The following is a 22,815-nucleotide window of genomic DNA, read 5'->3' as shown; positions in this document are numbered from 1 at the left end:
TTATTTATTTATTTATTTATTTATTTATTTATTTATTTATTTATTTATTTAAGAGAGAGTGTGCATGTGCATCTGTGCAGGGGAGGGGCAGAGGGAGAGGGAGACAGAGAATCTTAGGCAGGCTTCATGCCCAGGACAGAGCCTGACATGGGGTTCAATCTCATGACCCTGAGATCATGACCTGTGGTTACCATGAGGTTTATATATAACACCCTTTGTATTTAACTGTCTTATTTATTTATTTATTTATTTATTTATTTATTTATTTGAGAGAGAGCACGTGCCATGCATGAGAGCAGGTGCAGGGCAGGAGTCACTCTGGAGGAGTGTCTATCCTAGCTGAGGCTACCTGCTGGGCATGACAGGACACTAGAGGCTTTGGAAGACACAGTTGCCAGGGTGGGCAGGTTGGGCAGGATGGGTCTGCAAGGGGATGCTGGGATGGGTCCATAGGTGCAAACAAGGTAAATGGAGAGTGTCAGAACTGGCATCCACCAGTGTTAGGCCATCTAGGCTGAAGGAAGCCTAAATAAATAAATAAATAAGTAAATAAATAGTGCTTACCAGCACTTTTTTTCCTGGAGAAATTTCCTGTAGATCCCTGTCCCTCCATCACACACCCTAAAATTTGTCAGTAAATCTCCTTCACTCCAGCCCAGGTGCTTTTCAAACTGCTGCCTTTGTGTTGGGTCTCAGAGTGAGGGTTACTATGTGGCGGCCCTTTAAGAACAGAATCTCGGTTCCTATAACCCTCTGGCTCCCCTGGAGTAAGCCCTGCTGATTTTCAAAGCCAGATGTTATGGGAGCTCATCTTCCCAGTGCAGATCCCCAGGGCAAGGGTTGCCCAGTGTGGGGCTTGAACCCCTTGCTCTTCAGTGTGGAACCTCCACACCTGTGATATCCCTCCTGCTTGTGGGTCTCTGCATCAGGGGTTTAGTTCTTGATTGCATTTCTGCCCCTCCTACCCTTTATTTATATCTTTAGCTGTGGAAGTACTGTTCTGCTAGTGTTCTAGTCTTAGAGTAAGGTGTACTGTACGTAATTGCAGCCTTGGTGTGTCCAGGGGAGGATGTGAGTTCAGAATCTTCCTACTCTGCCATCTTACCCTTCCTACCCAGTGTTGTTATTTTCACTGGGGCAACCATGACCTTGGGTTTGCCTGGTGAATACTGATTACCATTTCCCACTCCATTCTTAGTATATTGTATTTTATTTATTGTTTTTGTTTGTCGCCCCTAGAGACTTCTGTTTTTTTCCTGCAAGCCCAGTAATGCTTCAGAAAGTATGCTCTGTCATGGATCTAGTTGTATTGTAATAAGAAGACCCTTCAGAGTATTTTGTCCTTGTATTTCCAGGAGGGAAGTCTTAAAGAATTGATACTTCCTAGTGTATGAACTACATAGCGAACTGATAAACTCTCTGTAATTCTAGGCGTTTAAGCAAGGGCTGGGTAATTCTTTCTGTTATGGGTGAGAGATTAAACTAAATGACCAGGGGCGCCTGGGTGGCTCAGATGGTTAAGCGTCTGCCTTTGACTCAGGTCATGATACCAGAGTCCTGGGATCCAGCCCCGTGTCAGGCTCCCTCCTCGGTGGGGAGCCTGCTTCTCCCTCTTCCTCTGCCTGCAGCTCCCCCTGCTTGCACTCTCTCTCTCTAACAAATAAATAAATAAAATCTTTAAAAAAAAAACCAAAATTAAATGACCATTCCAACTCAAAGATATTATAATTCAGTGGTCTCAGGCTTAGGATATAACACCAGGATCAATTTTAATACAAATGCTGCTCAGTATGGTATTTGTAATTTATCATTTGTGATCACTTCCAAATATTTGGTTTTATTTAGACTGAAAGAAATGACTTCTTTGAATTTAGGGTCTTTATTCATTTTTGAACAGTTGGTGTCTTTTTGGGTTTAAACAACTTGAGAAAGTGGCTTTATTCATGAATTCAACTATTATAAAAAATCCCATTCTATATAAATACATAAGACATGGTTTCTATCCTCATAGAATTTATCATTTAGAAGAAGAAATAAAAGAAGTTCTCATTTTGTTTTACATCTCAGACATTATATTCCAAATGATTATGACTCTGGTTAAAATCCTCCACAGTTCATTTGCTTGTGTGAGCATGGCAGGAATATACATATTAGATCCCTTTCTTTTCCTATCTTGTTCATCTTGCATATCTTTTATGAGTATCTACTATTTCTTTCCCTAACATTACTTTTTCTTTCATATATTTTCTCGCTCTTTTTTCCTTTCCTTTCTTTTTTTTTTTTTTTGCATGATAACCTTGTTTTCTTTCTCATGCAGAGAACGGTATGTACAAATGCTTGACCAAATTGCCCGGCAGATGATTGATTTCTACAAAGACTTGGTAACTCAGCGAATGATGGACCAGCGCATTTTAGAAGAACTGTACAATTTTAAGAATGTTATTGAAGAACTGACCAGGTAAAATCTGTGATTATCTTAAATACAAAACACAAGTCAAAACTGTGGCTCTAAAGAGACGAAAAAACAGGAAAAGTAGAATGGTTAAGAGTGAGGACTCTTTCTTTTTGGGGGTTTAGGAAGAGACAGAAAGGACTGGGTTACACAGGTTAACACGAAACTAGGGCTCTGTGTATGTTTGATAGGGAAGCAATTCCTGTTCTCCTTCTAGGACTGAGATGTTGATCTTAGTCATGTTTACAGAGTAGTGCCATGATTACGGATGTTAAGGTTTAAATCCCAAAGAGGATAAGTGTTATATAGCAATCAAGGTTAGTGATCCTCTAATCTGTGCCAGGATGATTCGTGGCAAGAATGAAGAGGGTAAGATAGGCATGTCAGAGGGTAGGATAGAGCAGCTGGTGGCCTTGCCTGTTAGCATCTGCCTTCTCTCTATTCGAGAGGATCTCTCACATCATCTTTCTGCCCTTTCTAGCCAACCAGATTCCATTGTCAAGCCTGACAGAATTCCATCCAAATGGACACTAGATTTCTTGATTTGGCTTATAAGGTATAAAAACTAGGAAGAGATTTACACATAACTGAGAAGATTCCTGAGTATAAATCGGATTTTCTGGGTAGAAACTTTTTGGAACTCTTCAACTATGAATATAAAATTTCTTTGCTTTATTTCAGGGAGCTGTGTCTGGTTCGGGCTCATGATATGAAATTAACAAAGGAAGCAGAGAAAGCCCACAAGGATTTGGCACAAGCTCTTTTAGATGCTGAAAAGAATGCTAGGTGAGTTACCAGATGTTAGCCATTATGTCATACATGCTTCACACCTTATTTGAAGAAACAAAATTTTATAGAAACATTTGAAGTTTTTTATTACAACAGTGCCTGGAGGAGTTAATATATGTACAAGAAACTTTTAATAAACATATTTATTAACTCCTCCGGGCACTGTTTAATACACATCTCATAAATGTGTTCTTGTGTGAATTTTCCAGGGGTGTATCCCTAGAAGTGGAGTTACTGGGTCATAGGCCATGCATGGCCTTGTCTTGCCAGGATGTTGCCAAATGCTCTACAAAGTAGTCGGACCAGTATATCCTCTCATCAGTGTATGAGATTTCCCTTTTGTCCATATCTTTTATCAGTCTGATGGGTATAAAAAGGTATCTGGTTTTTGTTTGTGTTTTCCTAATTAGTAGTGTGAGTCTAGTTCTTTTTTAGATTTTAATAAATCTACTACGATCCTAATGTTTTTATCCTATTTTAGGGGTTAGCAAACTTTTCCTGTAAAGGGCCAGGTGGTGAGATGTGGTTTCTGATGCAACTATCAATCAGCTCTGCCTTCGTAATGTGTGCTACTGTAGTGTAAAAGAAGGCAAGGGCAATACCAGAACATGGCTGTGTTCCAATAAAACTTTATTTATTGACACTGAAATTTGAAGGTATAAACATTTTCACGTGTCACAAAATATTGTTATGCTATTGCTTTTTTAACCATTAAAAATATAAAAAGTAAAATATGTAAAAAACTAAAAATCTAAAATTCTTAGCTTATGTTCTGTACAAAACACAAGTGGTGGGTTGTAAACCCACAGGCTGTAATTTGCTGACCTTTATTCTATTTTATTTTCAGTTAGAGTTCTAATTACTAGGAGGCTCTTGGGTATATATCAAATGAAATATCTGATTGTATTTTTAATTTTTCTTATTTAATTGATTAAAAATAATATACTATCATAGAAGCATTATATGTGCCTTGTAAGTAGAAAATACAAACAAGCAAAAATGAATTAAAAATATCCGCTTCACCACCCATAGATTACTGCTATACATGCCTTAGTGTATATCCTTTTTTCCCTATGTGTATGTGCACACATGCGTTGTTTTAAATTGTACTGTATATACTATTATACAGCCTGTTTTTTTTTTTCAGTCAACAGTCTCTACCTGTTTCAGTAAAGTTTCACTTCACAAATTACCCAAGTCATATTCAAATTTTCCCAATTATTCCCAAAATGTATTTTACATTGGGCTGTCCAAACCAGTATCCAGTCTAGGGCCACACATTGTACCCTGTTTTATGATCCTTTTAATTCAGCATAGTCTTCTGCTTTTTTAAAAAATGTGTTGAAGAGTAACTATTTTTTTAAAAAATCAAGAAAAACACAAATGTATACAAAATCTAAATTCAGAGATACCTTACTTTTATTCTATTTTATTCCTTACTAGAATGAGAAGGGTACCTTGATCATTTTTTGTGCACTGAATATACTGCTGTTTTCTGTAGATGATTCACCCTTCTTGTCTTAGCAGAAAACTATTCTATACTTTGTCTTCTATCCTCATTCCTCTAATAGTATCTCTCCATCCTCTTTCTGAGCTGATCACCTTTCTTTCTAAAAAGCAGAAGTAAACGGAAGAGAACTCCTGCTCTCACCCCTACATCTACCCACCTGCCTGCATCTGTGCTCATCTGATACTCATGCCCATCTTTTACTGTGGACCAATTGTCTCTTTCTTTCTAAGGCCAATCTTCCCATTTGTGTACTATTCCATCATCTCAAGATATTTTCAGCAAATATTCCCTATTTCTCCCATATCAATTTTTCCCTCTTTTCCTGATTAGTCCCATTAGTATACAAATATGCTATAAGTACTCCCATCTCAAAACAACAGCCAAAAAACAAAAAGACTCCTAAGTCTCTTAGGAGTATCCATGCGTATCCCCTTCTAGCTATGGCCGCATTTCCTCCCCGCCCCCGCTACTTATAGTAATCTTCTTCAAAAAGTTGTCATATTCAGTGTGTCTACTCCTGGTCCTCTCTTTGTCACTCCAATCAGGCTTTCACTACCCCCACCCCACCAAAGTGCACTTGTCAAATTCAACAGTGACTTTCATGTTGCTAAATCTAAAGGTCACTTCTCAATTCTCCTTTAACTTGACTTACCGGCCGCATTTATCAGAACTCATCACTTGCTCTTGCATGAAGCAATGTCTTTCAGTATATCACACTCTCCTAGTTTCCTCCTCCTTTACTATCTGCTCTTTCTTACTGATATCCCTTGCAGATTCCTTTTCTTTTCACCAATTTCTATTTTTTTTTTTAAGATTTTATTTATTTATTTGACAGAGAGAGACACAGACAGAGAGAGAACACACGCAGGGGGAGTGGGAGGGAGAAGTGGGCTCCCCACAGAGCAGGGAGTCCGATGCGGGGCCCGATCCCAGGACGCTGGGATCATGACCTGTGCCAAAGGCAAACGCTCAACGACTGAGCCACCCAGGCGCCCCTCACCAATTTCTAAATGGTAGAGTGTGCATTCCATGGATCTTTTCTGTATCTATATTCACTGACGAAATCTCTTCAGTTTCCTGGCTTTCAATGTCATCAACCTGTATACTCTCAGCTCACAAATATGTATCTACGCCCTTCTCCACAAATTTGTACGCCCAGTTTCAATCTTCTCTTTGAATTCCAGACTTACATATTCCACGGCCTCAACACTTCTCTTAGCTACCTAACATTCCCAAATCGAATTCCTGTTCTTTTCCCCAAAACTACTTCTCCGACACTCATCTCATTTCAGTTAATGGCAACTCCATCCTTCCAGTTTCTGGGGCCAAAACTCTTGGAGTCCTTCTTGATCCCTTTCTTTCTCTCACATCTCACCTTTCTCTGTGGCAAAGTCGGTCACCTTTCACTACATATGCCGAGTCCTCCTCACTTCCGTCCTGCCATCTGCATCTCTTGGCTACGGTGTTGCGGTAACCTCGGAATCACCTTTTTACTTCTGCGTGTACACCGCAGTAGGCTGTTCTCCACACACCAGCCAAGATTGTTGTCAAAAACCGACCTCTGGGCTCTGGAGCCAAAATACGACACGAAGATGGAGTTTGGGGATAAAGAGGAACAATAGCTTTATTACTTTGCCAGGCAAAGGAGGCCGGAGCAGGCTAATGCCTTCAAAACTGCAGACCTGCCCCGGGTAAAAGGCTGAGAGTTTTATAGGAAAATGCAGGTTCTGGGCGGTTTCACTAGGAATCTGGTAGGTGCTGCCAGCCACATTCCTCATGTCTTCAAGGTGGTCTCGTGACTGATGCTTGTGCCGGCCATGAGTCTGGTTACTAGGTATCAACATCCATACCAAGTTCCTGGAACCGAGGATCCCACAGAAGCACAAGTGAATGGGGGAGGGGGCTTCAAGAATGAGGAAGAGAAAAATTTGTTCAACTTGGAGTCAAACCTTGCTGAAACATTAGTATGTCCATCTTAATTTCCATCCGTCTTTACAGTTCTATGTGGTTTCAGTATGATCTATTAAAATTTGACTCCAGTAATGTCATTTCTCTGCTCAAAATTCTGTAATAGCTCCCCATCTTAGAGTAAAGGGCCATGTTTTTAAAAAATGGTTTACAAGACTCATCCTACCGGGATTTCTCTGACTTCTACTTTATTCAGACTTGCGGCCTTTGTGCTGTTCTTGAACATACCAGACAGGCTCCCACTTGGGGCCTGGACTCCTCTTCTCCCTTCCCGCCCCCAGAGAGCTGCTAGCTTCCTCCCTCCTTCCTTTGGACCTTTGCTCATCCCCCTCCATTTAAAACACAATATATTTTGTGTTCTCAATCTCCTTTCCCTGATGATTTTTATCTATTGCACTGTCACTACTTAGTATGTTTTACTTTTTTATTTGTTGATTATCTCTTCCAACTAAACTTTATAAGGGCAAAGTTTTGTTTTGTTTTGAATAGTGCCTGGCATATAGTAGGCACTAAACAGATATTTGTTGAATGAATTAATAAAAATAAGTTAGAACTTCTTTTGTGTTAATGTCCATTATAAGAACATCTAAAGCCAGAGAGAAAGGGAAGGAAATGGAGAAAGTCTGAAGTACGATGGGTTTTGTGTGTGTGTGTGATTAGAAATTTTTACTAATATTTTAAAAAATAATAACTGATTATTTTATTGACAATTAGGAAAATAGAAACAAGTAAGGAAAAAAAGCACCCATAATTCTTTCTCTCAGAGGTAAACACTATTAATATTTTCATATATTTTTCTTTTATCGACTTCTATGTATTTTTTATATAAATGAGATCAAACTGAATATATAATTTTACCATTTGGGTTATCTCATGTTACAAACATGAAAAATTTTCCCATGTACCAAAATACTAACAACAACAAGATCTTTAATTAGTTGCAGAGCATTTTAATCATAGAGCTATATCATATATTTTATGTGACCAATCCCTTATTATTGGACATGAGGTTATTTCTGAATTTTTTTCCTTTGCTATTATAAGCAAGGGTCATTGATTCCCTTTTTAAAATCACTGTCTGGGGTGCCTGGGTGGCTCAATCAGTTAAGTGTCCAACTCTTGATCTTAGCTTAGGTATTGATCTTGATGTTGTGATTTCAGGTCCTGCATTGGGCTCTATGATGGGTGTGGAGCCTATCTGAAAAAAAAAAAAAATAAACGTCTTACTTTCAGGTAGTAATGTGCACAAATTGTAAGGGTATATAACTTGTTGAATTTTCATATGTGTATTCACCTATGTGACACCTGGGGTGATTAATTTTTATTAGGTACTCTGGACAAGTGGAAGTCTCCAAAAAGAAGCCTTTCAAGAACTGATGCTGGTGGTTCTTGGCTTTCACCAAAATTAGAAGAATTCTATGTCACAGGCCTCTAATTCTTTAAAAAAAAAAAAAAATATATATATATATATATATACACACACACACACACAATATATTTATTTAAATACAATTAATTAACATATAGTGTATTAGTTTCAGAGATAGAGTTCAGTGATTCATCAGTTGTATATAACAGCCAGTGTTCATTACATCACACGCCCTCCTTAATGTTCATCACCCAGTTACCTCATCCCCACAACCACTCCCCTCCTGCAACCCTCAGTTTGTTTCCTATGATTAACAGTCTCTTATGGTTTGTCTCCCTCTCTGGTTTCATCTCGTTTTATTTTTCCCTCCCTTCCTCTATGCTCCTTTGTTTTGTTTCTCAAATTCCATATATGAGTGAAATCACAGGATAATTGTCTTTCTCTGATTGACTTATTTCGCTTAGCATAATACCCTCTAGTTCCATCTATGTTGTTGCAAATGGCAAGATTTCATTTTTTGATGGCTGCATAATATTCCATTGTATATATACATATATACCACATCTTTTTTATCCATTCATCTGTCAATGGACATCTGGGCTCTTTCCATAGTTTGGCTATTGTGGACATTGCTGGTATAAACATAGGGAGGCAGGTGCCCCTTCGGATCACTACATTTGTATCTTTGGGGTAAATACCCAGTAGTGCAATTGCTGGGTCATAGGGTAGCTCTATTTTCAACTTTTTTTTTTAAAGATTTTATTTATTTATTTGAGAGAGAATGAAAGACAGAGAGCACGAGAGGGCAGAGGGGGAAGCAGGCCCCCCACTGAGCAGGGAGCCCGATGCGGGACTCGATCTGGGGACTCCAGGATCATGACCTGAGCCGAAGGCAGTCGCTTAACCGACTGAGCCACCCAGGCGCCCTCTATTTTCAACTTTTTGAGGAACCTCCATACTGTTTTCCAGAGTGGCTGCACCAGCTTGCATTCCCACCAACAGTGTAGGAGGGTTCCCCTTTCTCAGCATCCTCACCAATGTTTATGGTTTCCTGAGTTGTTCATTTTAGCCATTCTGACTAGTGTGAGGTGGTATCTCATTGTGGTTTTAATTAGTATTTCCCTGATGCCGAGCAATGTTGGGCATTTTTTTTTAAAGATTTTATTTATTTATTTGACAGAGAGAGACACAGCGAGAGAGGAAACACAAGCAGGGGGAGTGGGAGAGGGAGAAGCAGGCTTCCTGCTGAGCAGGTAGCCCAATGCGGGGCTTGATCCCAGGACCCTGGGATCATGACCTGAGTCGAAGGCAGATGCCTAACGACTGAGCCACCCAGGCGCCCCAATGTTGGGCATTTTTTCATGTGTCTGTTGGCCATTTTGATGTCTTCTTTGGAGAAATTTCTGTTCATGTCTTCTACCCATTTCTTGATTGGATTATTTGTTCTTTGGGTGTTGAGTTTGATAAGTTCTTTATAGATTTTGGATACTAGCCCTTTATCTGATAAGGCATTTGCAAATATTTTCTCCCATTCTGTCAGTTGTCTTGATTTTGTCAACTGTTTCCTTTACTGTACAAAAGCTTTTTATCTTGATGAACTACCAATAGTTCATTTTTGCCTTTGTTTCTCTTGCCTTTGGAGACGCGTCTAGCAAGAAGTTGCTGTGGCCAAGGTCACAGAGATTGCTGCCTGTGTTCTCCTCTAGGAATTTGATGGATTCCTGTCTCACATTTAGGTCTTTCAACCATTTTGAGTCTATTTTTGTGTATGGTGTAAGGAAATGGTTCAGTTTCCTTCTCCTGTATGTGGCTGTCCAGTTTTCCCAACACCATTTGTTGAAGAGACTGTCTTTTTTCCATTGGATAGTCTTTATTGCTTTGTCAAAGATGAGTTGACCATAGAGTTGAGGGTCCATTTCTGGGCTCTCTATTCTGTTCCATTGATCTATGTGTCTGTTTTTGTGCCAGTACCATACTGTCTTGATGATGACAGCTTCGTAATAGAGCTTGAAGTCCAGAATTGTGATGCCACCAGCTTTGGTTTTCTTTTTCAACATTCCTTTGGCTATTTGGGGTCTTTTCTGGTTCCATACAAATTTTACGATTATTAGTTCCAGCTCTGTGAAAAAAACTTGATGGTATTTTGATAGGGATTGCATTGAATGTATAGATTGCTCTGGGAAGCATAGACATTTTAACAATATTTGTTCTTGGGGCACCTGGGTGGTTCAGTTGGTTAAGTGTCTGCCTTCGGCTCAGGTCATGATCCCCGGGTCCTGGGATCAAGCCCCATGTCAGGCTCCCTGGTCAGCAGGGAGCCTGCTTCTCCCTCTGCCTCTCCCCACCCCCATGTCCCCCACTCATGCTTGTGTGCACGCGCGCTCTCTCTCAAATAAATCTCAAATAAATAAAATCTTAAAAAAAAAACAACCCCACAATATTTGTTCTTCCAATCCATGAGCATGGAACGTTTTTCCATTTCTTTGTGTCTTCCTCAATTTCTTTGATGAGTATTCTATAGTTAGTTCTGAGTACAGATTCTTTGCCTCTTTGGTGAGGTTTATTCCTAGGTATATTATGGTTTTTGGTGCAATTGTAAATGGGATCCACTCCTTAATTTTTCTTTCTTCTGTCTCATTGTTAGTGTATAGAAGTGCAACTGATTTCTGTGCATTGATTTTATATCCTGCCACTTTGCTGAATTCCTGTAACAGGCCTTTAATTCTTGTAGGAAAGTTAATATTCCTTGGGAGGAGGTGTTTCAAATGGCTTGTGAAATGCTACCCCTTTACAACTTCTTTGTTTGTATTCAATCTCAGAAGCACTTTTAATTCTAATTTAATTCTAAGCTTCAGTTTAAGTTGGAAGGAAAAGGTATGTTCTGGTAAACATGAAGAAAAGATAGTTAAGAAAAAGGTACTTACTTGATTATACTTAATCTTTAGTTGGTCGGTAGAGAATTTCTTTAAATCATATTAATTATATATAATTTAAAAGTATAGTTAGGCACTTAATCTTTTAGTTGGTTGGTAGAGAATTTCTTTAAATCATATTAATTATATATAATTTAAAAGTATAGTGGCTCATAATTACTGGGCTTTGTGTCTTTAATAAAGAATCCTAATTCTATTTTGTATTCAGATTTTAAAAATTAGATATACTGCTGTTATTCTATTGCAATACCATGTTGTGAAAATTCTAGTGAATAAACAATATGAAGAAAAGCATTTAGAGCAAGGAACAATATATTGAATTTTTTACTTTAAGACTTTTGTAAGATTTATACATGAAATGTGACTATTTTTTCTTCTATTTCACTGGGTACCAGCAATTATGCCATAATTACTTTATGATGAATTTTAAAAGAACAAATTGCCTATTTTAGAACAAAGTTGTTGTTTTTTAATGTCCAGTATCATAACAATTATCCAATAAATGTGACTTCTCAAAAACAAAGTCTGTATATACTTTTTAATTTTTCTTTTAGGATTGTAGAAGAATACCATGACTTATACACATTGCAAAGAGGAAGGATGGAGAGTGATATTAAACAGTTAATGGCAGAAAGAGATCTCTGGAGCTCAGCCACATATGAATTGGCCCTAAAGGTTGGCTCATCTGGAATCATAACTCAGACTTCTTTTTTGACTGAATAAAGTTTTGTTTTACAATTTTCAGTAATCTAGACAAAAATTTTAAAAATGAGAATGTATATTTAATTTATTAATAATGTAGCTATTATGGGCCTTACAAAAAGGAAGTTACATTTTTTTTCTTTTGTTTCTTCTCTATTAAGTACTTCTCTATTGCCCAGTTAAGGGCTCTTTTTCTCACCAGAATCTATGAAGTATGAGCAAGAATTCTTTTTCTATTGTTTGTGAACATGTTAAAACTTTCAAGTTAAATTTATACTAATAATAAACTAGGAAAAATTGTATTTTTTCACACAGTGTAACAATATTAGGATTATATGACTTTGGTTCTATTACCTTGGCATCTAAGATGACAAATGAGTTAAAATATGGCAGTCTGTGGGCCACTAATGTAATACTTTAGGGAAATAGCATAGTCCCACAATATTCTATTTTTTTGAAATGTTTGCTGGTTGGTTGCCTATTCTCACACCTGGGACTTGGTGTTTATTAAGTATTAACAGCAAATTATGACCCTCAACAGATTCAAACTTCTGTCTCATTTTCTCTGGAATAGTCAGATCTCATCTAGGATATAATGTTTCATCTGATGCAGAATTTTAAAATGGCATGTCAAGAGGAAACAATCATGACAGTAAATGTATAATATATTTTTAGAGCTAGGCCTGTTCAATAGGAATAAGAAGAAGACAAGTGAGTTTCTTCACTCTAGAAGTATTTAAACAATAGAGAACTGACCCCTTGTAGTGGTTTCTGTGGAAAAATACCTTGAATTGGTGGAGGCTTTGTGTTAGCTCATCTCTAAAGGCCCTTCCGACAGGAAATGAATGACAGCTAGAATGTCACCTCCCTAAAAAAAAGACTTTGTTTCTTTTGTTCATGGCAATACGCACAGTGTCTAGAACAGTCATTCATTGAATGACTATATAATTGATTCAGGATACCAGTGGTTCTCAAAGTATGATCCAAGGACCCTCTGGGGATACATGAGACCCTTTCACGAGGTGAAAACTATTTCATCATAATATTAAGACATTATTTACCTTTTTTCACTCTCATTTGCACATGAGTGCATAAAAATACCATTTATGTTAATGTATAATGGATTTATTGTTATGTTTAAGTGAATTAACAAATACATATTTTAAATAATTTCAGTTTTAAGTTTCAATACAGTGACTATCGAATAGATTTAATGCATATAAATGAAAGTTCTTTGGAGTCTTCACTAATTTTTAAGAATATAAAAGGGTTTTGAGGTCAGGTTGCTTAAGAACCTCTGCTATATACTTCAGTTAGATTCCAGTTTAGGAGGTTTAGAAAACATGAGTTTATGATTCAAATTAGCTCATGATTTAAACAAGAAATTGTGATTGAATTAATGATTCAATGAAAAATTGATATTTGAAATTGGTTTGGGTTTAATAAATCACAGTGATTTATTAATGTCTTAGATTCCTCATTTTAGTACTTTCTTCAAATAGGTAATTGAAAAAAATAGAGTCATATTGGCTAAAAGACTTTACCTCAATGAAAAAGGTTGGAATAAATATGCTAAGCATTTCATCATACTGCTGTCAACCAAGGTAAAGCTCAATTTACTTATGTTATGAGAAGAGAGACTCTAGCCTTTGAGGGTTTAAGAAGCCTTTGCTAAGTTTATAAATTTTAAATATAGTTTTGTATTTGTGCTTTATTGTGAGCGGAATGAAAAATCTAAGGAAATGTGAATAAATGCTCTTCTTTATATTTGTCTTCTAGCCTAATTAAAGCAATTAAGCAATTTATCTAAGTTAATAATACTGCAAATGTTTTATAGATTTATTCTATTTGTTAGTATTTAAATTAAAAAAATGTAAGTAGCTACGTTCATTGAAATAGTGGTATTCTTGATGCATTTTATGCAATTTTATGCAAAAATTCAATGAGCACACTTGGTTGAAAAGGAGAGAAGTGGCATTTAGTGTGTTTCTAGAATCGTACCATTTACACTAGTCATTTCATACTTTTTTTTTAAGATTTTATTTATTTGTCAGAGAGAGTATAAGCGGGGGGGAGCAGCAGGTAGAGGGAGAAGCAGGTTTCTGCTGAGCAGGGAGCCCGATGTGGGACTAGATCCCAGGATCCTGGGATCATGACCTGAGCCGGGGGCAGCCGCTTAACTGACTGAGCCACCCAGGCATCCCTCATTTCATTCTTATAGCAATTCTGTGAGATATATATTAAGGTCTTTATTTTGTAGATAAGAAAAATTAATCCCAATAAATTGAATAACATCCCATAAGGTTACATAGCCAATAATTGGCTAGGATTCACATTTGGTTTTGTTTGGCTTTGAAATTCCTGTTCTTTCCAATGTACCACACTACCTCCCATGAAAGTCCTGTGGGGAAACTGGGCTCATGTTGCAAAGGAAAAATATCTTGTTTCCAATATTTTATGTACCATGGAAAATTCACCAGCAAAGGAACTGTGTGGTGTTACTGATGATATTTTGAAAGAGAAATATCTTCTCAATTTTGATCCATTTTCTATGGATGTCTCTAGTATTATGATATTAATACACTAATTAATTTTATTAGTGTATGCTAATAAGTATTTGTTATGTGAATAAGTGAATGAGTGGTTTGATTCCATGCATATTATCTAGGACACTGCAGACCTTGCACTATTGCAGAAGTTGACACAGAAATGGAGAAGCTCAATGAATAGATTTAAAAAGGAAGTGGAACAAAATGAAGAGTCTACAAGGGAGAAATTACAAACTGTTAAGGATGGTCTTATCACATGGCAGGAGTTCTTCAGAAATGATGGGTGGGTCTATAAGAATCTTGTTTTTGATTATACTGTGTCATGTCTGATAACTCAATCCAATTCTTTCTCTTTTTCTCTGCCTCTCTTTTCTCTTGTGATGACTCTAACATTGATTTGGTCAGGCAACTAACAGCCCTTCCAAGGCTGCAGTCCTGCTAGGGGCTTGAGTGGTTTTGTGGTTTCTGGTGCTAACCATCTCTGTGGTCCATCCTGCTCCTTCTACCCACCTGCTGCTGCCTCCATTCTGTTCAGCTGTTTTACTTTTCTCTCCTCTCCTCTTCTCTTCTCCTTCTCTTCTCTTCTCTCTTGTTAAAATCACATCAACTTATGTCATTATTACTGGAGCCCCTGAATATCTAGATCCATCTGCAGATTCTGTAACATAGTGCATATGCAGAGAAATAGAATCAATGGGTGGCCATTATAAGGTGATTGACTTGGATTGGATATTATACTGTGTAACAATTAGAGAAATCTGAGAGTGGACAAGCTGCCTATAAAGTAGTTAAGTCAAGGTGGGATGATTAAATCGCAGCCAAAGTTAGTGGGAATCTGGACTTTGAATGCAGGCTTGATTCAGTGATTTCTAAGGTTTTTAATTACTTTAGGATGCTTTGTCTGTTGAGGAAACATGTTTAGGTACCATTTCCATTTCAAATTGAGGACGATGGTTTCAGTTTTTCAGATCCTCTAAGGTTTCCGAGTTAGCAGAGTTGGAAGTTCTGGAAGCTGAAGCTGGTACATATCCAAGCTGTTGGCTGCTGCCATCCCTGTTTCTACTGTTTGTTGACTCTTAGCTGAGAGGGGAGCTGAGGTGGGACAGGGGTTCTTATTTCTCTTTCTCTTCAGAACCTTTTATCAAGAGCTTTCTCCTTGTGAAGACTTCAGAGATACTAAAGGAAACTTTCTTACCAAAAGTTGGGCCTCTTGACCTAAATGCTGAGTCTTAATTATTTATTAGGCTTCCCTTCTATTTACAAATTGTTTTGTCTGCTGTATTCAACCGAATTGCTCTTAAGATGATCTAATTTTGGATGGCAAAGACCCAGAGACCACCCTTTTAATACTCTCATGGCCTCTGACCCTGTAACTTGATTGCTCAGGGCTGGTTGGAGCCTGAAATCATATTTATATTTGCAAATTTAAAGATGAATGCATATGAGGATGGAAGGCATGTTTGAAAATCATTCGGGAGAAACCTAATATTGTTCTGTAGTATATGGATTCATGATTTTCTTTGTTTATACATTGTTCTGAGACCCTGCTCTTGCTCCTTTTCCTTTTTCCAATAGAAAAGACATTTCATCTCCTAGTAAAGAAAACATATTCGAATCCATTATTTCAGATTTCAAGCAGTGGCAAAAGGTAAGACTTTATAATAAACCGTTTGGTAATCAAAATGCCGTTTGTAAGCTTGCCACTCGTCACCTACAACTGAGTCACACCTCATCCTTCCAGAATGCCATACTGCGTTTTATGAAAGACAAAGAAAATAGCAAGATTCCAGGGGCTTTTAAAAACACACTTAAATATTTTATTTTCAGTTCTATTTTAGATTTTTGAGGCAAATAAAGTTAGGCTGCCAGAAAAAAACTGGGAAAAGATACTTGGGTGGCAGTGAGGGTAGTTCTGATTCTCTCCTCTAAACGTCAGATATAAGTGACATTTGTGCCTCTCCTGTCCCTGCCTTCTCTCTTAAGGACAACTTGGACTTTTAAAATTCATAACATCTCTTTAAAACTTGTGGTACAGTATATACATAACATCACATTTACCGTCTTAGTCATTTTTCGGTGTACAGGTCAGGGGCATTAAGTACATTTACATCGTTGTGCACCCACCACCACCATCCATGTCCAGTATTTTTTCATCTTCTTAAACTGAAACTCTACCCATGAAACAAGAACCCCCTCTATCCCCTCCTTCCCCAGCTCCTGGCAACCACCATTGTACTTTCTGTCCCTCTAAATTTGACTACGCTAGACATCATATGTCTGGAATCACAGTATTTGTCCCTTTGTGATGGGCTTATTTCCTTCAGCATAATGTCCTTAAGGCTCATCTGTTTTGTTGCCTGTGTCAGGATTTCCTTCCTTTCAAAGGCTGAAGAATATACCACTGTAGGTGTTTACTACACTTTGTTTATTAATAATATCTTCTTAAAAGAGTTTGAGCTTTGAAAATAGCTTTCATTAATCAAATTACTATAATGTCATAGCAGTCTGGCAAAGGAAAATATGTAAGATATTGAAATACCTCCAGGGGCGCCTGGGTGGCTCAGTCGTTAAGCGTTTGCCTTCGGCTCAGGTCATGATCCCAGGGTCCTGGGATTGAGCCCCTCGTCGGGCTCCCTGCTCTGCGGGGAGCCTGCTTCTCCCTCTGCCACTCCCCCTGCTTGTGTTCCCTCTCTCGCTGTGTCTCTCTCTGTCAAATAAATAAATAAATAAATAACATCTTAAAAAAAAAAAAAAGAAATACCTCCAAAGCGAGTATCAGACTCACAGCCTGGGTGAAGTCTCCTCCAGATCCCAAGGAAGCTGTTTTCTTGTCTTTTGGAATGACGGGAGCAGAATATTCTCAGAATTGATGTTTGTTGTCCTGTTTATATATAGCAGGTTTAGTGACTCTACTCTTTATCTGCTAATTTTGACATTGCATAGGTAAGATTGAAAAAAAGTCATGCTGCTTTATTTCGTAGGGGTAATAATAATTCACATTCATTAAGCACTTACGCTGTCAGGCTGAAGGTGCTTTCCACACAGTATGGTACTTATTCTTCACTGCAACCGCCGCATGCAGGTTTTATGGTCCCCGTCTCGCAGATGCAAAAGGGAAGCTTAGAAATGTTAAGTCACTTGCCTAAGTTGTCTATAAATGGTAAGTGGTGGAGTCAGAATGAGTCCAGGTCTCTCCACCCCCAAAATCCTTGCCCTTAATTGCTCTGCTACATTGCTTCCCTGTACTGATTACTCTTTTTGAAGCATGGGTGATTTGTTTGCATTATCTGGGTCACAATTATGTAAATTGCACTTTATTATAGGACTTGGACTCTGGGCTAGACAAATAAAACACAACCTATACATTCTAGCAACTTTCCCAGTCCAGTGGGGATCATGTAAACAGATATGTGATACCCTCACCAAAGCAGGTAGTAATTAAACATGCTCAGCTCTCTGGTCCTTATTTCCTTGTCATTCATTTTTACCCATATAGGATTTAATATAATTATTTTCAACTGGTAAAATATGGGTTATCTTACAGGATATTATACTGAATTTAAATTCACTTTAATTTTTTTTAAAGATTTTATTTATTTATTTGATAGAAAGAGAGCACAAGCAGGGGGAACGGCAGGCAGGGGGAGTGGGAGAAGCAAGCTCCCTGCTGAGCAGGGAGCCCGATGTGGGGCTCGATCCCAGAACCCTGGGATCATGACCTGAGCCGAAGGCAGATGCTTAACCGAATGAGCCACCCAGGTGCCCCCACTTTAATTTTAAAAATAAAATTATGTCACATGAAAAAAATTGTATGAACAAATAATAATAGGGCATATAACTCTAAAATAATTGGCAGTCATTGGGAAATAAGGATCTGGGTAGACTTTGATGAAATCATTAGTGAATAATAGTCTAATTTCCTCACCCCCTTTCATTCTCTAGATGTTGAATGAAGATAAAGACAAGTATACTGGGGATTTTCTAGTGTCAAAGTATGATTCTCTCAAGATTATTAAACATTTACAAGAAAACTGGACAGATGTTGGGTTTGGGATATTGAATCGCCATAAAAGTATGGAGGGGGAGATGCCACCAGAGCAAGAGCACATGAAGGAAATTGTGAAAACCATAGGAAGACTGTACAAAGAATTTGAAATAAGAATAAATGGGGATAATGGTAAGAAAAAAACAATGATATGTTGCTTGACATTATAAAACATTTTTTTTTTTTTAAGATTTTATTTATTTATTTGACAGAGAGAGACACAGCGAGAGAGGGAACACAAGCAGGGGGAGTTGGAGAGGGAGAAGCAGACTCCCTGCCGAGCAGGGAGCCCGATGCGGGGATCGATCCCAGGACCCTGGGATCATGACCTGAGCCGAAGGCAGACGCTCAACGACTGAGCCACCCAGGCGCCCCAAAACATTTTTTTTTTTAAAGATTTTATTTATTTATTTGAGAGAGGGAGTGAGAGACAGACAGCAGGAGAGGGAGGAGGGTCAGAGGGAGAAGCAGACTCCCTGCTGAGCAGGAAGCCCGATGCGGGACTCCATCCCAGGACTCCAGGATCATGACCTGAGCCGAAGGCAGTCGCTTAACCAACTGAGCCACCCAGGCGCCCGACATTATAAAACATTTTAATAGTGACTATTATTTGTAATACAGTTAATATTTAAAATCTAAATAATGTTACGTATGGTTTTAAAAATCAAGCAAAATAAAGCATTGAGCACTGCTTTTTTTTTTTTTTTTTAAATCAGAGAGAGAGCACAAGCAGGGGGAGTGGCAGGCAGAGGAAGAAGCAGGCTCCCCGCTGAGCAAGGAGCCTGATGTGGGGCTCAATCCCAGGACCTTAGGATCATGACCTGAGCCGAAGGCAGCCGCTTAACCAGCTGAACCACCCAGGCGTCCCTGAGCACTGCTTTTTTGAGATATAATTCATATGCAATATAATTTCCCATTTAAAGTATATAATTTGATGATTTTTAGTACATTCACAGATTTGTGCCACCATTACCACAGTCAATTTTAGAATATTTTCATCAAAATAAACCTCAAAAGAAGCACTGTACCCATTAGCTATAGCCCTTTTGTCCTCCCATCCCAGACTTTTTATCTCTGTAGATTTCTCTAGTCTCGACTTTCATATGAATGGAATTATATAGTATATGATGTTTTATGACTGACTTCTTTCACATAGCATAATGTTTTAAACGTTCACCTATGTTTTAGCATTTGTCAGTGCTCTATTAATCTTTATGATGGAATAATATTCCATTGTATGTGTATATTGCATTTTGTTTATCATTTCATCCATTGATGGACATTTGTGTTGCTTCCACTTTTTTTTTATTTGAGAGAGAGAGAGAGCATATGCTCGCATGAGCATAGCAAGGGGCAGAGGAGAGGGAGAAGCAGAGCAGGGAGCGTGACTTGGGGCCCGATCCCAGGACCCTGGGATCATGACTTGAGCTGAAGGCAGATGCTTTTTTTTTAAAGATTTTATTTATTTATTTGAGAGAGAGAGAATGAGAGAGAGGGGGGAGGGTCAGAGGGAGAAACAGACTCCCTGCCTAGCAGGGAGCCCGATGTGGGACTCGATCCAGGGACTCCAGGATCATGACCTGAGCCGAAGGCAGTCGCTTAACCAACTGAGCCACCCAGGCGCCTGCTTTTTTTTTTTTTTTTAAAGATTTTATTTATTTATTTGTGAGTGAGAGAATGAGAGAGAGAGACAGAGAGCATGAGAGGGGGGAGTGTTGGAGGGAGAAGCCGACTTCCCGCTGAGCGGGGAGCCCAATGTGGGACTTGATCCCAGGACTCCAGGATCATGACCCGAGCCAGAGGCAGACGCTTAACGACTGAGCCACTCAGGCACCCCAGGCCGGATCATTTTATTTTTATTTTTTAAAAGATTTTTATTTATTTGACAGAGAGAGACACAGCGAGAGAGGGAACATAATAAGCAGGGGGAATGGGAGAGGGAGAAGCAGGCTTCCCGCTGAGCAGGGAGCCTGATGCGGGGCTCGATCCTAGGACCCTGGGATTATGACCTGAGCCAAAGGCAGACACTTAACGACTGAGCCACCCAGGCACCCCAAAGCAGGATCATTTTAAATACCCACCCCTAGTGTTTGAGGGCTTTGATTTTTCCACATCCTTGCCATCACTTGTTATCTGACTTTTGATTTTGATTCATGTTTTTCTGATGACTACTGATGTTGAGCACCTTTTTAAGGCTTATTAGCCATTTGTCTATCTTCTTTGGAGAAATGTCTATTCAGATCCTTTGTCCATATTTTAATTGGGGTTTTTGTCTTTCTTCTATTGAGTTGTTAGAGTTCTTTATATACTCTAGATACAAGTGTTTTTTCAGATATATGAATTGTAAATATTTTCTCTTAATCCGTGGGCTGTTTTTGTTTTTTCATTTTTTTTGATGGTGTCCTTTGCAGTGCAAAACTTTAAATTTTGATGAAGTCCAATTTATCTATTTTTTCTTTTTTTTGTTTGTGCTTTCAGTGCCATGTCTTTGAATCCTTTGCCAAATTTAAAGTCATGAAGTTTACCCCTAATGTGTCCATCTAAGAGTTTTGTAGTTTTTGCTCTTATATTATGGTATTTGACCATTTTGAGTTAATTTTTGTATATAGTGTGAGGTAAAGGCTTCTTTTGCATGTGGATATCCAGTTATCCCACTACCATTTGTTAGAAAGACCACAGTTTCCACATTTAGTGGTCTTTGACACTCTTGTCAAAAATTAGTTGACCATAGATGTATGGGTTTATTTCTGGATTTTGAATTCTATTCCATTGATCTGGATGTCTGTCCTTGTGCCAGTACCAACTGTCTTGATTACTGTTGCTTTGTAGTAGATTACTGCCTGTTTTCTTCTAGGAGTTTTATGGTTTCAGGTCTTACATTTATTCTTTAATCCATTTTGTGTTTATTTTTGTGCATGGTGTAAGACAGTGGTCCAATTTCATTCTTTTGCATGCAGCTGTCCAGTTTTCCCAGCACCATTTATCAAAGAGACTGTCTTTTCCCCATCATATATACTTGCCTCCTTTGTCATAGATTAATTGACCATATAAGCGTGGGTGTACTTCTTGGCTTTCTGTTCTGCTCACAGTTAATTGTAAAGTCCATGCCTGATAATTTGGTACTATCTGGTTCTCCTATAGGTCTTTTTTTTTTATTGTCTGTATTTTGTCTTGACTCACAAGAGTCAATTCTTCTCATATTCTTGACTGTTTCTTGATGTTGGACATTGTGTGTGAGAAACTCTAGAGATAATTTGAGACCCTGGATGATACTATATTTCATGAGAATGATGACTTTACTCACATGACTTGCATCATGTGTTACTTAAGAATCCTTCCCAGGTAGGTTGACTGGCTGGCTCAGTTAGTAGAGCATGTGACTCTTGATCTCAGGGTCATGAGTTCAAGCCCATGTTGGGCATGGAGCCTACTTAAAATTAAAAAAAAAAGAAAAAAAGAATCCTTCCCAGTAAAGTGTTTAGGTAACCCTGGTCCATTGATTGGCACTGTTGTTCAATATAAAACTACTTCCATTGGGAAAACACAATCTTAATTATCTATAGCCTCAGTAATGTAGTTAGAGATAAGATGCTAATACTTCTCCATGAGACTATATAGTGGGCAGAGAAAAAATGAAGTAGTAAATGGTTTAAAATAAATGAGTAAGTCAAAATGATGAATGATAGTGAAATTAACAGATCAGTTTGAATACTCATAAGAGATCAAAGTTTACTGATGAAGGCAGTAAAATATTTTCATCAAGGACAAGAAAAAGTTTGCTTTTTAACTATTCCTCTTTATAAATCTCTAAGGTGGGAGCATTTCTTTTTTTTTAAGATTTTATTTTTTATTAGAGAGAGAGGGAAAACACAGAGGGAGAGTGAAAGGGAGAGGGGAGAAGCAGACTCCCTGCTGAGCAGACAGCCTAATGTGGGACTCTATCCCAGGACCCTGGGATCATGACCTGAGCTGAAGGCAGATGCTTAACCGACTGGGCCACCCACGCACCCTTAAGATGGGAGCATTTCATCTCTTATTTTGCAAATGAGATAAGACAGAGGTATAGAGGGGGTAATTTGCCAATATTTTCACAGTGAATCGGTCAAAGATTAGGATCCAGACTCAATCCTTGTTCAGACCAAAACTATAAGCTTCATGAAAACCTGAACAATGACCTAAAAAATGACTCAAATACTAGACTATTCTCATTTCTGTTATCAACTATCCTATAATCACAAAGAAGCTGTTTATCATCATTATCTTCTTAACAGAATGAGTGAATTAATGCCTATTATAGAAAACTGTAATTTGTAGTTTCTGAGTTTAATGCATTTGGTTCTCAGCTGAGAAGACAAGAAACTTAAGGGTATAAACTGTCATCAAAGAAATAAATAGTCCATCAGTCAGAACAGCACTGACTGCACCGTGTTTATTCACTAAACATTTGTTTAAGAACTATTCTTTGCAAGAGTCTCTGCTAGGGCCTAAACTGTAGGAT

General features: G+C 38.2%; 1 protein-coding gene across 1 annotated transcript in view; it reads left to right on the top strand.

Moving 5' to 3' along the window:
* The window catches only part of AXDND1 (axonemal dynein light chain domain containing 1), a 106,814-nt gene that overhangs the window by 39,122 nt on the left and 44,877 nt on the right, over positions 1-22,815 (top strand). The window contains exons 9-15 of the mRNA XM_035010691.1: positions 2,318-2,458; positions 3,134-3,238; positions 11,576-11,696; positions 13,226-13,327; positions 14,392-14,555; positions 15,848-15,920; positions 18,215-18,449. Of these exons, the coding sequence (XP_034866582.1) occupies positions 2,318-2,458; positions 3,134-3,238; positions 11,576-11,696; positions 13,226-13,327; positions 14,392-14,555; positions 15,848-15,920; positions 18,215-18,449 (941 nt within the window). The remainder of the gene's footprint in view (positions 1-2,317; positions 2,459-3,133; positions 3,239-11,575; positions 11,697-13,225; positions 13,328-14,391; positions 14,556-15,847; positions 15,921-18,214; positions 18,450-22,815) is intronic.

Source organism: Mirounga leonina, unplaced genomic scaffold (genome assembly GCF_011800145.1).
Source record: "Mirounga leonina isolate KUSES-001 unplaced genomic scaffold, KU_Mleo_1.0 Mir_154, whole genome shotgun sequence".
Taxonomy (NCBI): domain Eukaryota; kingdom Metazoa; phylum Chordata; class Mammalia; order Carnivora; family Phocidae; genus Mirounga; species Mirounga leonina.
This window is presented reverse-complemented; position numbering and strand designations above follow the sequence as displayed.